At 38.6% G+C, this 17388-nt stretch overlaps 1 protein-coding gene across 6 annotated transcripts in view; it reads right to left on the bottom strand.

Moving 5' to 3' along the window:
* The window catches only part of DIP2C (disco interacting protein 2 homolog C), a 311434-nt gene that overhangs the window by 41195 nt on the left and 252851 nt on the right, over positions 1-17388 (bottom strand). For all 6 annotated transcript variants that reach the window (XM_068673474.1, XM_068673473.1, XM_068673477.1 and 3 more), the window contains 5 exons: positions 16183-16306; positions 14461-14582; positions 12506-12617; positions 12280-12389; positions 9314-9444 (listed from right to left, as the gene is read on the bottom strand). In XM_068673474.1, the coding sequence (XP_068529575.1) occupies positions 9314-9444; positions 12280-12389; positions 12506-12617; positions 14461-14582; positions 16183-16306 (599 nt within the window). The remainder of the gene's footprint in view (positions 1-9313; positions 9445-12279; positions 12390-12505; positions 12618-14460; positions 14583-16182; positions 16307-17388) is intronic.

Raw genomic sequence — 17388 nt, forward strand, 5'->3', positions numbered from 1 at the left:
TGAACTTTTAAAAACCAAATATTCTACATCTTTTGTTTTTTAGATACCCAGAGAGCACAAGTATTGAGAAAGATACTCACTAGGGTCCCTGAAGGAAGTAATTATGTCAGAGCTAATTCCTTGCTACCCAAGACTTTTCCCCAGGGAAAATGTATTCCCAAACTGATGTCTTTATTTCCTGTGGGTCCTACGCTGTTCACTCATCTCAAGACAGACAGATTTACCATCACTTTTACAGTCTCCATCACATCTTAATCTGTGATTTGTAGATATTTCAGATCAGAACAGTCATAGCATAAACCTCCCAAATCATAGAAGTTCTGAAAAGAGACCATAAAGCCCCAGAGATTTATGATGCACAGGAGAGAAATTCATTTGTCAGATGAAAAACTGAAATGCCAGCTTGGTAAAGTAAAGCTGATGCTTTCAAATCCAAGTGCCCTAAGTAAGACACCAAATGGATCTTTATTTTCAGGAATGTGAGCATCTCCATCACATTCGATATTAGGAAGAAAAGAAGATACACACCTGGCAATTTTTGAAGATGTGCTGCTCACACAGTTTCCATCCTTGGTGAATGAGTGCCTCCTACCCCCCACAACTGAAATCAGAGTGCTTGCAAAAGTTGTGCAATTGGGAACAATATGCGTGTGACCTGTATGTCTTTATGTGGTATGGTAAAGTCCAGCCACAAAGGCATTTAATAAACGAAATAGTTTCGGTCTGCTTTGGAGTAGGAGCCAGCGGATGTCATGGAATATGTATGAAATACAGTTCAAATAATTTCATTTATCATGCGGTAAAATTTTATTTTGTCCACGTTTGCTTGCCCACATTTGCGCCACTCTTGGTGATTCATAAGCTGTGACTTGCCACGAAGAGACGTGCTCTCAGATACAGTTAACATAACCACTACAGCACTCGATGGTCAAATGAAGCATTATGCTTTCATGTTGCTTTTATGGATTCAGAATAAAGTATGGCTGAACCAAGAGTATGCGCTTCAAAAGTGTGTGGAAAGAGATGTTGGCAAAGCTACCAAAGCCTGAAAGGAGTACGTCCTGAGTTCAGCTGACAGATCAAACCCAGCAAGGGAGTAGTAACAGATTTTACTGTAAATATTACTTCACTCTTTCTTTCTCAGCCAGTTCCATTAAGTTTTTCAGATTTGCCTTCAAACCCTTCCCCCTGTCCCTGAACTCTTCTAGCTGATGTGACCACTATCAGGAGAAAAAAAATCTGCACAATAAGAAACAGGCTGCCAAGGGTCAAATATTAGATGATTCAGAACTGCATTAAGGTCCTGTAAGTGCCACTTATTCACCTGGACAGAACATCCCCAAATAAGAACAGAATCAGAACAAACTGTATCTCTGTACTGAGAAGTGCCCATACAAACTAACAGAGAACACTTGTTACCTGGAGTAGAAGAATGGAACATTGACTCCAAGTGCACTTTACCAGAGAATAGTCCAAAATTTGGGAATATAAATGCACAACTAGGACAAATCTTCCCTCCTCAGCAACACCAATGAAAGAGGGTGAACTGTCTCCCCCTCTTGATCAACTTACGCTAAACAAGAAACATATTTTTGTTCTCCCTCATGATCCCACCAAAAGCCATGCAACAAAGCATGAGGGAACCTGGATTTGGATGGGAATAACCCCATCTTCTTGAGATCTAGGGAAACAAACACACTTATGATCAGACCAGGCAACAGCACACTTTTACCAGAAATTTCACTCTGATTAGATTTTTTTTTCTGATTTATTAGATAAATGAAGATACTGCTAGTGCCTTTTCTGAGTTTTATAATCCCTCAGAAATACTGAGTAGTTTAGAATGGAAATGCAGAGCAGCAGGAAATATGGAGCAGGAGGGAAACTTTGTATTGTGCTGAACCTCAGATGTGTGCTGTTCTTGCCTACAGTGCATAAACCTACAGAAAGACAATACCATGCCTGGGAATTTGATTACCAACACAGCCTTTGCCGACATAGCTGTGGTTTAATAAGCCATGTGCATCATCTGATTTGCTAGAGTAGTTGGTGGAGCTAGGAGAGGAACTACAAAGACACATTTCTGGGGGGAACGTGCCAGTTCCACAGCTGAACCGGTTGATGCAGCACCTGGCCACCATGATGTCAGCCACGACTTGGCTCGCCTTCCTGAATTAATCTCAGAAACGCTGAGCAGGTTTTGTGAATCACTCCAAGCAACAGAACATTCCTGGAAGCCTCAGTTCCTTGTGAAGGTTCACACTTTATGCCTCCACATTAACCCCAAAGAAGCTGTATGTCACCAATGCTTCTGCAGAGAGAAGCTGAGAAATAGAAGATACTCCCTTGTACGGCTGGTTGAAATGCTTCTACCACTCTGGTGATTTCAAATCACTGTGAAATGTTACACGGTGTTGGCTTAGCATGGAAACAACAATTGAGCAGAGTGCTTGAACAGACTGCAATTGTGGAAGGATGCTTTGGAGGATGCTGGATAAATCTGTATATGGTCCCAAATGTATAGAAACTTTTGTAAACTTCACCTCTGTGTAATTCTAGGTAAGGTGGAGATGATGTATGTCAGGTACATCTCGATATGAAACATTCTAGGTGTGGTAAAGCTAATCCTGAAAATGCATAAAGGAACAAATAGCGCTATCTCACCTTCACAAAAGAAGACAGCCATCAAGGGATGGTTGAGCTGTTAGCTTTGCTAGTCTCAAACTGGAAATAACACAATTGCGGTGAATGCTGTGGCATCAGGGGGATCGGGTGGGATATTAAGAACAGTTGGTGGTTTAAATATAAATTCTGGAAGCTAAAATTACCATTCTGAAATTGAAACAGTACACAAGGTATAGGAGTTGCAGCAATTTTAAAATTTAGTTATGTAAATATTGGGAAGGAACAGAAACAAGATCCTTTCTTCCACTTCTGTAGAAATCTGTTGCCACAAAAGTGACTTTCTCCTGATATAAGCCTTGTAACAGCAGTAGACATAGTGTAGAACTGCAGAGACTGTCTGGCAGTCCTGGACATCCCTGTCATTTTTAGGAGCAGGCAAAAAAGAAGACAAAAAAGGAGACTGACTTCAGAGCACCCCTGCACCTGTATCTGGGCATTTTTACATTTGTAAAAATGACTTTTGAGATGCAAATGCCAAGTGAAATGCTGAAGTAGCTGAGGTGGGAGACTCCCGGTTAGAAATGCTGTCTTTCTTCAGAGGACTACAAAGCAATCTGGAGGGAAAAAAGGATTAAGGTGGTGGACGAAGCCCTGGATTTTGGTAGTAAATGAAAAGCCCTGCCTGCCTGCACTGAGCAAGGGCTGCCCAAGGACAGGAATACTCCAGGTAAACACACCAGACTGTATTTTGGTACGAAGGCACCATCTGATCACAGCTCTGGTTCCACCGCCTGGCAGGCTGTTCTGGCAGCATATGGCGATGCCTGGAAGGACATCTTGGCACTTACCTGTTCCACTGAATCAAAGATTTACCCCCTGTTGTGCTAAGGCAGATTAACAATAAACTCTGAGGTTTTAATTTATAGTCCCAGAAATTTTAGCAGGGCAATAAATGCTGACAAACAGCAACTGCAATTTGGAATTGCGTTCTGGCAGGCTGCTAACACGCTGCTGCCCTCACTTCTGGTGTCCTTCTGAGGTGGCGTTAGCTGCTTTTCTACTTGACTGCAAGAGGCAGGCAGGTGCTGTCCAGTCTTTTAAGTATACGCATTTAGTTTCTGTATTTCTATGGGTGATATTTTGCTCTTGGTGATGAGGGACAGCAATGGGTACTTGGCATTTGGTTGGGCCCAAAATAATTCAGTTGTTTGTACATAACTCAAAGTCTGCAAAGGGAGTCAGCATGCCAAGGGAATCTCAACAGGATTGAGCAAGAGCCTTCACAATCATCTGGACCAGAGCTAGTAGAAAGGACAAAACAGGCCACAGGGGAGACTGTTGGGACATATGTTTCACTTAAGTATCACAGGGCTTGGGCTAAAGTGAATCTTCAGTTCTCCTGAAGACCTGGGCACTTTTGGAGAACTACAAAGATGAAAAAGAGCATTCCCAACCTGCCATACAGCGCACTACGAGCACTGCTGCACACGGTGAGCACATAACCGGTCAGTACTGGAGACGCAGAAATATCTCACAAAGTTCAACCAACAACTGATGTAGAGCACAAGGGATCACTGTGCAGAGCATGCAGATCTTCCAGGAATGGAAAAGACATCAGCCATAAATCTTGGTAGGTTTTAAGTGCTGAGAGCAGATCTGGACTTTACAGGGAACCAGTGAGAATGGTGCCATAACCCAGCACCCTGCTTTAACTTGAGCTCTGGTGTAGGGACTCTAATCAGACAAGTATATGCCTTTGGTTAATGCCAAAATGCCTGTACTGCCTGCTGGGACCATGCAGTTTGCCCTGACTGAGAGCTAGATGTGACTTGAACTTCTAGATATGAACATTTCTTCAAAAGGCTTAAACCTCCCCTTTCTAGAGAAAAGTTTCAGCAAATTCTAACCTTGTAATGGATGTTTTTTAACATGGTTCTAGATTGTTATTGGGCATTTCTGAACTGGAGTGTAACATCCCTGGGAAGTGTGTTGCTGACTGCTCCTTAGCATCCTATACATGATCCAGCAGCATCAGGGGTGGAAATTATATGAACTCGATACTATTTGGGGTGCTTAGCATCAACATGAAGACCCTTTATTCTAATACTTCAGAGCAGGCAACCAAACCAAGCAAGTAAGTTTTAAAATTTTGGACACTGTTTCGATTTTGTTTTGGGGAAAAAAAAAAAAAAGAGAAAAAGAGAAAGAGAGAGAGAGTGCAATCTTGCTCTGAACTAATGAAGTTTTCCACAGACCTTTTCCTAAGGTGCCCTTGCCTAATGCCCCCAAAAGTCTGAAAACAAAACTCACTATCTGAAATTAATTGGATATTATAAACAATGGATATATTAATTGGATACATGGGAAATCCTAAGGTAGGTAAAGGTTAAACATTTGGGTCCATACATGTTTAACCTTTGCCTACCTTAGGACAACTCGAATGCCAGTACCAATAGAAATGACACTGCTGTTTATAATATCCAATTAAATGTGGTTCATTACAGTACTCTAAATATTTATTAGCTCAGACTCAGGCCCTGCCTTAGCAGCACATTCCCTGCCCCACCTACTCACCCATGTTAGTGCCTTCAGTCAGCTACGAGCCAGCAGAGTTAATCTGTTGTACTCATGTAGTGAGGTAACTCAGGGCTTTCAGTTGCCCTTGAACCTTCTAGACTTAAGGCAGGTTCAATATTGCCAAGTGGGGAAAATGCAAATTGCCTCTTCCAGAAATTGCCACTGGCCATGGGAAATTGGCACATTTTTTGTGTGCAGCACTGCTACATTCTGCCTGAACCACTTGTGCACTGTGCAAAAGATACAAGAGAGCTGGCTATGTCCATATCCTGCATTTCCCATGCTAGGATTATTCTTTTCTGATGTGGCATTTGATCTTCTTTACCTAGCCCTGCCTTTAATTTGTTATAGATGGGCCAGAAATTGGGTGAAATGCTCATGCCTGGCAGATTATCTTCAAGTCAACCTAACAGAAATTAATTATTCTAGCACACTACATTTTTGTAAACTGCAGTTGTCATGCTAATGCTGTGATTCCTTCCATACATCTTCCACAACTCGCCCTGTTTGCTTAACAAGAAACCCCAAGGTCTCCTGCTGTACAAGCTATGCAACAGCACCACTGGGTGCTTCTGGCTACGGAATAGAGACAGCGGGAGTAGAACAGGAGGAAGCCACTTCATCACACCTTACCTGGAAAGCTTTCCTAGGACAATTACCCAGCATTCACCATATTTATTAGGTGGCCACTGTGGACTGGAAAATCCAGCTTCTCTGGTCCTGTTTGAGTTTTACTGACTTGCACTATTTTAATCACAGATTCTGAGAATTACTAATATATAATTTATTTTAAATCATCGATTTTGTTAACTTTAATTTCTACAGGGACAATTTTATCTTTCAATGATAGAAGTAGAACTATAATATGGATAAAATTGAGGGAAAATTCTTAGTGTACTGCATCACTTAGCAACTATCAATTAAGAAAATCCTCACTAATGAACTGTAGAACTTTCTGTTCTGCCCCACAGTGATCAGTATTAAGATAGGGCCATCTTAATTTCAGGAAGCATTTTTGAACAGTGGGATTTAGCATCATTTGTTTTTAAACTGGAGGACACTTTCAACTTGCCTTTTTTTTTTTTTTAAGAACATGACGCACTTTAAAATGTAATGCAATTCAAGGCAGAACACTCTGATCACCCTCTCATCATTAAAGAGAAAAATGCAAAAATAATACATTTTTATTGAGCAATCAGTAGCAAACTGTTACAATTAAGAAGTTTTGGATTTATGAACTCACATGGGGCTGATGACTGCTGCCACACCACGGAGGTGTTGTTCTATGACAAAGGTTCCAAGGAAACCCTGCTGGAGCATGCAGCCAGTTTAGAGGGAATGTGATAAATCCTATTTTTTTAATGTATTGCTCTGCTTTGCAAGGTTTCTTTTCTTTATTATTTTATACCCTTTAGGTCATAAAATAATAAACAAATTAAATAATAATAATTAAAAAACCTTTGCAAAACTATGCAATATACTCCAGACTTACCAAAGGTCTGGCTCCATGCTCTAGCAGCTTTCCTAAGTAGCTTTGACCTCATAGATTGGTGCACTCTGGGGCACCACAGTGGAGCAGGCCAGAAAAATGTTTAAGCACCTACAACGGGGATAAAAGGTTAGGTTTTCTTCCCTTGCTTGCTCAATGCCTCCTTTAGTCTAGTTAATAAAGGGGTTCAAACATACTTGTTATTTTAACTGCACTCTGTACAGGGGGTTGCTTTCTCTTCCTGCTGGGTTCCTAAAACAAAGACTTCCTATTTAACTCTCGAAACACTAAAGCTGATAAAAATTTGAAAATTTAACTTCACTTTCATGTGCCATTAGAAGTATTAATTTGGCTAATGGGGCTGGTGACAGACAACACAATCTTTCCAGAAGAATCCTCTGAAGTAGAGTCTGGGCTGGAAAATGTTGGGAAGTATTTTGGCATACTAAACTACAAAGAGTAAAATGCAAAGTTGCAAAGTTTTAAGTTATAAAGAGCAAGATTCTAATAAGCTCCAGGATGTATTTTTTGCTATTACAGAACACATCAAATACTCCTCGTTTCTAAAATAGTAATGAAATGGAAATTAAGTTTGTAAGTGGAATTAATGAAGCTATATCTGATGTCAGCTTTCTCTAAATGACAGTTGCAATTCAAGCAGCCTGCAATCTTCCTGGTTTTATAGGGACAGATATCAGTGACAAAGAAGAAATTGACAATGGTTCACAAGATTAAAGAGTTGTTGTCCTAATCACAGTTCCTTCAGCTTTGTCTTATTCCTTCTTTTCTTTGAAAATGGTATAAAATTTTCTACTTTATAGAGGCGTACAGACTGATTCTCCCAGTGGTCTGCTGCCTTGTTCAATTGCCAGTCATAAACAATCTTCTGCAACAGGTTGAACATTATCAGTATTGGGAAGAATCTAAGGGCAGCAAATGCATACTTGTTCCAAATATGATTTTGGAATAAACAGAAATGTGTGTATCAGGGAGACTCATGGGCACCATAAAATACCTGTTTTTTGGACACGTCAAAATTTATCGCTATTCTGTGTATCTATAATGCACAGAATAGATAAATCTTACATAGAAGTTATTCTTGTATGCCCCATGTTCTACATTACCTGATATAGAAATAAACTCCTTAGCTGAATTTTCTCTACAGTCCTTCCCTGGTCCTACCTTGCTGAACACATCACAGCAGACTTAGCTTAGCCAATGAATTTGACTACCCACCAGAGCAAAGGCTGTACAGTGTTGACACATAACTCTATATAATAAATATGCAGCTAACTTAAAAATATCAATATTTTTTAAAAAATTACAGAGTGATTTAATTAAAATTTCAACATTGCTGAAATGTTTCCTGAGTTTTCTGTTATAGAACTAAGACATTGAAATAACACTTTTTCAAAACAAAAAAAAATAATATTAGGGAAAGCACAACCTAAATAGAGAAATATTGATCAAGAATGAATAGGATAATACTGTTAATCTTTGGCCCATTTCATATTTAATAAAAAATATTTTAAAAGGTAAGGGCAAAAATAGGCCAATAGACTGCTTTTAAATGAACAATACTTGCTTAATACAAATTGCTGCAACAGTTTTTCTCTAATGTTTCCTTCATGTATTTACTAAATTGGTAAAATGTTTATCCAGAGATGCAGCATCTTTATTGCCCCTGGCTTATCTTAATTTCAGTAACTAAAACCAGCACTACTGCTAATACCAAAGGGCTTTCTATAAAGAGAGTACAGATGTTGGATTGCTCTGACTCTAATATGTCTTCATAAAAATGTGCTCCATTAACTTTCCCATAGCTCTTCCCCTTTGCCTCAAACCAGCTATCTTAAAAAAACAAATCAGAAGAATAAGCACAAAAAAAAACAACTCGATGGAACTGCTTTCAGTGTTGAACTGTAACTTCCCTGGAGTATAAAGATTGACAGAATTGTTAAATTTCTAAACTTCCTATTAATAGAAAAGCTGATTCACATTTCACTAGAAATGTTATTTTTTGTTGGTGATGTTTTGTTTTTTTTTCTGATAGCTTAGCTACTGCCATAGAAGTATCCTTCTGTAACAAAACATACTTCCATGTCTCTGCAAAAATCACATCCATATGTCCCAACTGAGAAAAGTCCCCAATATTCACTTGTACTTTCAGATTAAAAAATAAAAAAGAGGAAACCAAGAAACTGCTTCCTCAAAATAATTGTGGTAGAGTGCTGCCTTCATCAAGTAAAACCTAGCCAGACTCTGCATATACAGCAGTAAAACTGCAGACGTTCAATGAAAAGCCGTGATGATGCTCTGCACTCATAGTCCTTAAATACCTATGGCCATGTTTTGAGCAACCTGGTCTAGTGGAAGGTGTCCCTGCCCATGGCAGGAGGGTTGGAATTAGACGGTTCTTAAGGTCCCTTCCAATCCAAATCATTCTATGAGTCTACATCCTACTGAAAGCAAGTGTCCTCTCCATACAGCATTCTCCATATAGCTTCTGGCAATACCAATTGCCTGTGTTAGTCCCGGAGTTTCTACCTGTTCCTCCCATCCTGTTTGTTGTGGTGTAGTACAATAGAAGTGATATTTTAAAATGCTGAGGAGAAACCTCACCTGCAGAGGCACCAGAGGACAAACCCAAGTCCACAGTACGGGTCCAGACAGATAGCGACTTCTCTGGAGGGATAAAGCTCACACTGCAGCTTAATAGAACGACAAAAGGCACTAGTGGCTGCATGAGACATCTGAAAGACAACAGCAAAGTAATTAAAATGATCAACTATGTCATTGTGAAGGCTCATTCCCAAACTGCGCCAAGTGTTTAAATCAGTTACAGGATAAGAAAACAAATAAATATTGACTTTGTGCTCAGTGTAAATACACATGTAATTTATATTAAGGAAACACAATTTTCCTTCAAAAGGGCATCCAAATAGCCATGAAAGGGAAGGGGAGACAGAAAGAATGATAAGTTTGAATTGATTTAGGGAGAAAGCTGTGAGTGTTTTAAAGACGTGCTCCAAGCTGTATGCAAAGCTAATGATAATGAGCTAAACTTTCTGGAAGAACAAAGGAATGAATGACTGCTGGATATGAATCTAATTTGAAGTAATTTGTTGATCTTCAGTAACATATTTCAAAGGACGTACTACTTTATATAATAAAGAAAATTGTCAATATACTTCTTAAATTACAGAGGATTTTGTATGCAAAATGGTACTAAGGACCTAATCATTCAGCCACAGAGATCCCCAATAAACTTTGTAAACATGCTGAAATATCTTTATGTTAAGCAGCTCCTAGCTGATAAATCTTTTTTTGTTGTTTTATTTTATTTTATTTTATTTTATTTTAAATCTTGGTAAGGAAGCTCTCAGAAGAAAGTAGAAACAAAGAAGAAATGATGAAAAATATGCTTTTTCCATTTTTTTTAAGTCATTTTAATTCTTACTGACAACACGTAAATACAGCTGTATCAGGATATTTCCCACAAACTCACCCATCCTGACTTAGATGTTCTAACTATAGTGGGAACACAACCACTTCTTTTAATCTGTGTCCTCTCTGCTAATAACAAGAAAGATATCTGTATTAGAAAGACAGTCTGAGTAGGATTTAACTCATCTAACCTTTGATCTCTGCCACATATTGGCCTTATTGCCTTAAATATGATTAAATAAATATGATTGCCTTAAATATGATTATAGTCAGTGGAAGGGAACAAGCACCTGATGTAACATTTATTTGATCCTCAGTAAACAGGATAGAGCTCTAGAAGTGATTTTTTTCTCCACTATAAATTCCATAACTGAAGCTGAACATGTTCCAAGTCATACATAAAGACCAGCTCAAAACATGTGTCCACACTATGAAAGACTTCAGTTTGAAGAGTTTAATCCTTCTCTAGCTGAATCAAGACCATTTTTTTTCCATATGGGATTACCAAGCTCTGCTGGACAAGAACCAGTGTTACTCTGTGAATTTTGACACTTTACTGGGTTCAAACTAGTGAAAAAGTTGAGAGTAAATCTAAGTGTAATTTACTACTTCCGAAGTGTCTATGAAACATTTATCAATGTTGTAGAAGCCATGTAAGTTCTTCAGCCATTGTTTTTAATTGATCACTGCTGCATTTTGACAAGCCTTGTGGCCTCTGATGATCCATTTACACTAATTAATCACTAGTGATGATCTAGTAGATGGTACTATCTACATTGACCTGCTGAGATAGTGATCTGGAGGCTATGTGACCCAGATACCTGAAGCTAATTAAAAATTCCATTAGTGATTTATCTGGATTTTCCTTTAGCCACATTAAGTAAAGGTTCTTTGCCTCGCCCTGGCTTTGACTATCTTTGAAGCTCTCCAAGTACTAACTTTGCATAATTAGTAGTCATTTCTACAAGTCTGATAAGGTGGAATTCAGACCTGATTTAATATGGATGAGCGTGTCTCAATCATTTAAGGCTTCCTGTAGAGGAAATGAAGACTCGTTCAACGTTCACCCCATTCAAAAATAGATGTTTCAAATAAGCCAGAGGAATTACACCCTAGAAGTCCCTGCTTCTCTCTGTTGATTATTGTGGAGCCCTCTGACTAGTCCACATCTAGTAGGCATGTGGCTCATCATCTCAAGTTAGATGATACATATCTCCTAGGAGTGTCTGACTGGTAACCATAAGCCAGCTCAGTCATTCAGCCACTAGTCAACCTTGGGCAGGTCATTTCACCATGTTGTGCTTCAAGTTCTTCATCTGAGAACTGGGTAAATGATGCTTTATTTGTTTATAAAGTGTGCTAATAGCTTCTGAAAATAGATGGATGACGTCAAAGAGGATGAGGAATTCAATATAAGCTGTGAGTGCGATACTTCAGGAAAATTGCTGAAGTCCTTGGACATGCAACAGGTAGGAGCAAGGAAGTAACAGCTAAAAATGAGGGTGATTTTACCTCTGCCTGTGCATTGCTTAAACCAATATTGGAATAATACGTGTGTTATGAGCTAGAAAAATCACCTTTGAATCACACTGTGCCTAGAGTGTTGGAATATAGGCCAGAATAGAGATTTAAAGAGCTCAACATGCCTAAGTTTATCAAACAAATCTATTAAGAAACACTTTGCTGATTACACTAGTATTGTACCAGGTAAGTATACCAGAAACATTAGCAGTTCCCTTAATCACATGAAGAAAAGAATATTGAAAACCAATGGCAAGCAGTTGAGTTACAGGAGCAGACAATAAATGGGCACTGGGACAGGTAGAAGAGGATTAACCGAGTCTCATTTCCTTCATAAAATGGAAAGAATAGATGCTTCTTTGAAAAGAATGCCCCAGGCAGACAAGTTACTAGCCTATCTGTGTGTGTATCAGAGGAGGAGAGGGGCTAAACTCACTGTATTCAGGACACTGGTACGGAATAGTTTATTTAATGTTAATGCAATCAAATAATGACTGCAAGGGAAGTAGCAATTCAATTTCTACTAGCAAAAATCAATAGAATTTACAAATAAAGAGCAATGCATCACCTGCCAGCTAGGCGTGAGAGCAGGAATGACAACTTTAGCAAGAAGCCCCTACCTTTACCCCCGCTAGCATTCCAGTTGTGGAGACACTGAAGTCTAGGTAAGCAAGTGTTTCAGGGTTAGAAGGTTTGTAGATCTGTGCAGGCCGCTTCTTTGGCAAGTCATCTAGTGAAAACAAAGCAAGAACACGTGAATATTACTCCAGTGACAGATAGACTTCTGAACGCTTGACAAACACAATAACAAATGAAGACAAAGCAGCCCTTAGCCTTAGTATTTACCTGTATCTAGTACTGGAGGCCACGTTCTGACATCCACTGCTGCTGCTGCCTCTCTCGACCGTAACAATTTACATATTAATTGTGTAGTCATTAAGCAGGCAGAGCGGCTCACCTAGGAATTCGACAAACAAATAACACAATGGGATACTGATTAATTCTCCTGTGAAAATGAGCAAGACCATGGTTTGCGTTATGCTAGAACAGGACACAGGTAAATTAGTCTTACGTTTTCTAATCAGGAGGTGAAAAGATCCATGAAAAATTCAGCTCACGAAGCAGACAAAGTCATGTGAGTTTTACAAATTACATGAAAACTGCACTTCGAGTAGAGTGTTGTTATGAAACTAAAGGCACCTCAGTAGCGAGAATGTGACTTTTCCACCACATTGTATCGCTTATCAACCCAGGATGCCAGTACAGAAGACAGTGACCAGAACATTTCTTATGTGATGGCAATATATCCTGGTTTATAAATAATGTTTTAATGTAAACCAAAACCCAGCCTGACACTTACATGAGCAATTTTACTATCTTAAGTCAATTTTATGTTATCCATATATTCCTGATTCTCATGCTTAGTGATAAAGCATTGGGAACTCCTCTGTTATTGTCAAAAGTAACTCTGGACCAAAAGTTGTACAAGTGACACTAAGAAATGAAATGGTGAATATATTGCAACTGCCATCTGTGCTGATGATGCATGCTCATGATATTCTCCTTAGATTTGCTATTTTTTAAAAATATGTAAGTAGCAACTACAACAGTATTTTTACTGATTATAAAAGCTTACATATTTAAGAAAATATCCAAACAAACATAAATATGGACACTGTTGATCATTGAAGATAGTACAGAGAAAAAACTGAAAAGGCAGCACCATTTTTATTTTCCCTGAAGTCTAAGAACCTGTTTACAGAAATATTGCTAAGAATATTTTTTTGTTCTTCCAGGAATTTGAGACATTTGATTGCACATCAACTTCCCAATTTTTAACAACCTAAGGAAATCAGTAGCCATACATACATTAAATTTTACCACTTCAATCACAGAATCACAGAGTGGTTGAGGTTCAGGAAACCAACCAGATCTGGTTTGCCCAACAGACATCAGAGTAAAACCAGTATAACACATTTTACACCATTTCTATAATTTTAACAACCGATGCTTAAAAACAGTGATTGGCAAAATATTAGATAATGAGAATCCTGAAGACAACAAGCCAATTTCTCATACCTCTGCTGACATTTTGCAGCATCTGATGCCGTGAGGAAAGCAACAAATTATAACTATCTCTAGTACTTATTGCTTGAAATTATCAATAAAATCACATTTGCTTCATCTTCTGTTATTTCAGAGACTCAGAATTCCATTCAATAGATTAGGAACTGTCAGATATAAAAGGTTATCTTTTTACAACAATTTTATTTCCCTCAGTAACATGCAGAACGAAGTTATTTATGAGCAACAAGGCTATGTATTATCAGATAAAGCCAAAATGCCAAACTAAAGCTTTAAATGAAAAATTCAAAATAACACTGCTCTGGATGAAAATAAAACCATCAACCAATATCTTCACAACAGAACTTTGAAACTGATTCAAACTGCACAACAATTAGGTGAGCACAAAGCTCAGCTTTCCATTGGGATTCTTCTCAACGTTGAGTGTAGTGTTGCCAGGTGGGGAATCCCACAACTCCTAGCTAAATATGAGAAAGCACTTCAGATACATTTCCTGGATGGTGTAGCACAACTGCAGTAAAATGTGACAGCAGAAGTCAGAAGGCTGCATGCTGTCAATGAGTGATGACTGCAACACACTGACGTCATGAATCTTTAGAAAGAATACAACACTTTAATCTACAACACCATTCATTTAAGTTACTGTTCCTAAAGACCATGTGAGTCCACTGCCCATTTCATCTGCTTGTGCACTTTGAGAGGTTTTGTCTGCTCACCTCCACGATCATCTTCACTGTAGGTAACGTCGTTGCTATGTTCTGGGGATGTGGAGGTCGAACTGTTATTGGCACACAGCCTGCATACAGGCAACCATAAAATGCAGCAATCAGGTCTATTCCTGCATGAAGAACAACACAAAAATACTCCCCTGAAAATCACATCTTTTAATCACAGACACCTGTGTCAGCATAAATATTATTTGGGACTCAACTCAGAAGGTTAAATCAGGAACTAAGTCCTGTAACAGACATCTTTTTCAGACCCTTGTCAGGATTTGTTCAGCTTCACTGATTCCTTTCAAAGATGACACAAAGCTGCAGCCAGATAGCATCATTTAGGTAAACACCACTTTTATGATCAGGAAGTAACTGGTAAAAAGACTGATTTGTACAGATGAATTATCTTCCTAAAGAGAGTTTCAAGAAGTGGGATGTCCCAGCAAAAGGATGAGGGGGCACCATGCCTGTTTCTGTCAGCTGTATAAGGAACATCAGGGGTTTCAATAGACACTTTCTTTCTCGTGTGTCATTTTTAACTTCACTTATGCAGTTTGAATTCTCTACCTGAAATTTCACAATAAAAAATGGAGCCACGATTTTGAATCCCCGTTCCTACCATAAAACTAAGTGTTGCTCTGTATAAATATTGACTGCAGGTGACAGATTGTGGACACTTCAGCCCATGTAAGGAGCCTGAACTGACAGCTGCACAAAGATCCTGTGACTTTGGCTGTTTGATGGTTCCTTTGTTCTGTACACAGGCTGTGCCAAGATAACAATGGGGACTATTTTACTCTTCCAGTGGAAAAGAATCTGGAGAACAGGTACAGTATTGTTCCTTCAGTAAAATGATTTATGCTTGGAAAGTGAAATACAAGAAATAAAAACTTATGTTTAAAATACTTGCCTTCTTCTGTGGGAAACGTTTTCCCATATTAACCACTGTGAAATTACACTTATAAATTACCAAGATTTAACCAATACCTTGCAGTCCCTACAGCCTAAATATCATAATCCAGACTTTAAATCAGACTGTTTATTTCACAAAGACACACAAAATGCTTAAGATAAAACAGCAGCACTAGATCAGAAATAATTTTAAGCAAATGTAAAATATGGTACTGGTTAACATAAGCTTAAAAGCCCTTATGTCAAAGGACAAAAATCCAAGCCACGTAGTGAGGTAGGTTAATGATACAAAGAAATACTGATTATAATAATTCAGTATTTTTTAATTATCTGCTATTTATTAATCATGCTTCTACTCTAGAAATGGATTACTTTCCTGGTATTGCTGCTTTCCCCTCATGAAATGCAGCATTTCCAAGAGAGAATTCAACAGGTGAATCTAAGAAGAACACTCAGCAGACGGAATATTTTAGCAGAACCATGTGCTCATAAAATAGTATGTCTCCAGCAAATTAAAAGAAAAGCAGTAAATTAGTGTTAAAATTTGACTGATTATAAGAGAGGTTTTAAAACCATAGGTTAATCTTATTTGAACCCAGAAAAATAATATGTATACTCACACACGTGCATAAGAAGAAAATCTTTTAAATATGTTTGACTAAGTTCAAAGAAATGTCTATATGGCAAATATTGTGCGTGTTGCCAATTAACGAGCTTTACAGGCTGGTAACAATACCGGTGCAGCACCATTCTATAGGCTCATGATTAAATTTTGGGAGTACCAAGGTACCAAACATAGTGGTTCTTTACCTGGTGGGTAAACCAAAGCCACATGGTCTCCGTCTTGCAAATGCCCCCTTTCCATCAACATGACAGCTATCTTCTCAGCTCGCTTATGTAGCTGGACACACGTTAGCGAGTTGGCTATTGTTCCCTGTGCAGGAAGAAAGATAAATGTCACAGAGGATAATGCAGAGTGCTGAACTCTATATTCTCCTGCAGCTTGGAAGTTACTGGATGAGGTGCTGCGGTTTTCCAAAGCCACAATATGTCACATCAACTTAAGTAAGGAAAACTTCAGCCTTGTGCCAAACTGTGGTTGGAAGGAAAAAAGAGGTTTGTCAAGGAGGGGAACATTCTCCATCCCTCCTTCTTCTTCTGCCCTCAGCAGTGCTTTCTTTTTAACTAAGAGAGTCACAGAAGCATGCTAAAGACATGCACATGTAACCTGTACTCCTCTTGCTACACACAGGGCATTCCTGCCTTTAGGGTCTCCTGCAGCAATCTGGAGAATCTGTGGAGAGCAATCCTGACAATTGCACTTCATTGTCTGCATGCTGGAGTGAAGCCAAATGGCACAGTGGAAATACTTTCAAAGGCAAGAGACAAAAGACGCCAGAGAAAACAATACTTTGTGACAGGCAAAAAGAATTGGTCTGTAACGAAAGCGAAGCACATGCATATAAATGAAACAGAAAAGAAAGGCATTTGTTGGATTTGAGTAACTCTGGTCAGCATGGAAAAAAAGAGAAGTGACAATATGCTACTACAGAATCTGGCTTTTTGAAGCAATTCAAGTAGCACTAACTCAAAATTATCAGACGTAGTGTTTTAAATTGGATGAGTGTTACGGTTCTTGCATTCCCTAAAAATACGTACTTCTGTATATATGCACATGCACAAATACACATACAGAGAAATATGTATATATGGTGTTAACACAGGGCTGACAGTCAGAAGAGATACACCTGCTACACAGCTGTGATACACCTGGCACCTAGCACAAGCACTAAGCTCATTTAAAAATAGAGAAGCTGAAGAAACTGAGAGAAAAAAAAGAAGAAGAAAAAAAGTAATATATACTTTTAAAAAGATCAATGCATCAAAAATGCAATGCAATGCAATATCATTTAAAATGCTGTATCGCTGTTCTTATTAAGAGATACAGTAATAGGGTTTTCTGTTTTACAGGAGACCACTACGTATTCTTTAAACTTCATTTTAACAAGGCAAGAA

Source organism: Anas acuta, chromosome 2, assembly GCF_963932015.1.
Source record: "Anas acuta chromosome 2, bAnaAcu1.1, whole genome shotgun sequence".
Classification (NCBI taxonomy): domain Eukaryota; kingdom Metazoa; phylum Chordata; class Aves; order Anseriformes; family Anatidae; genus Anas; species Anas acuta.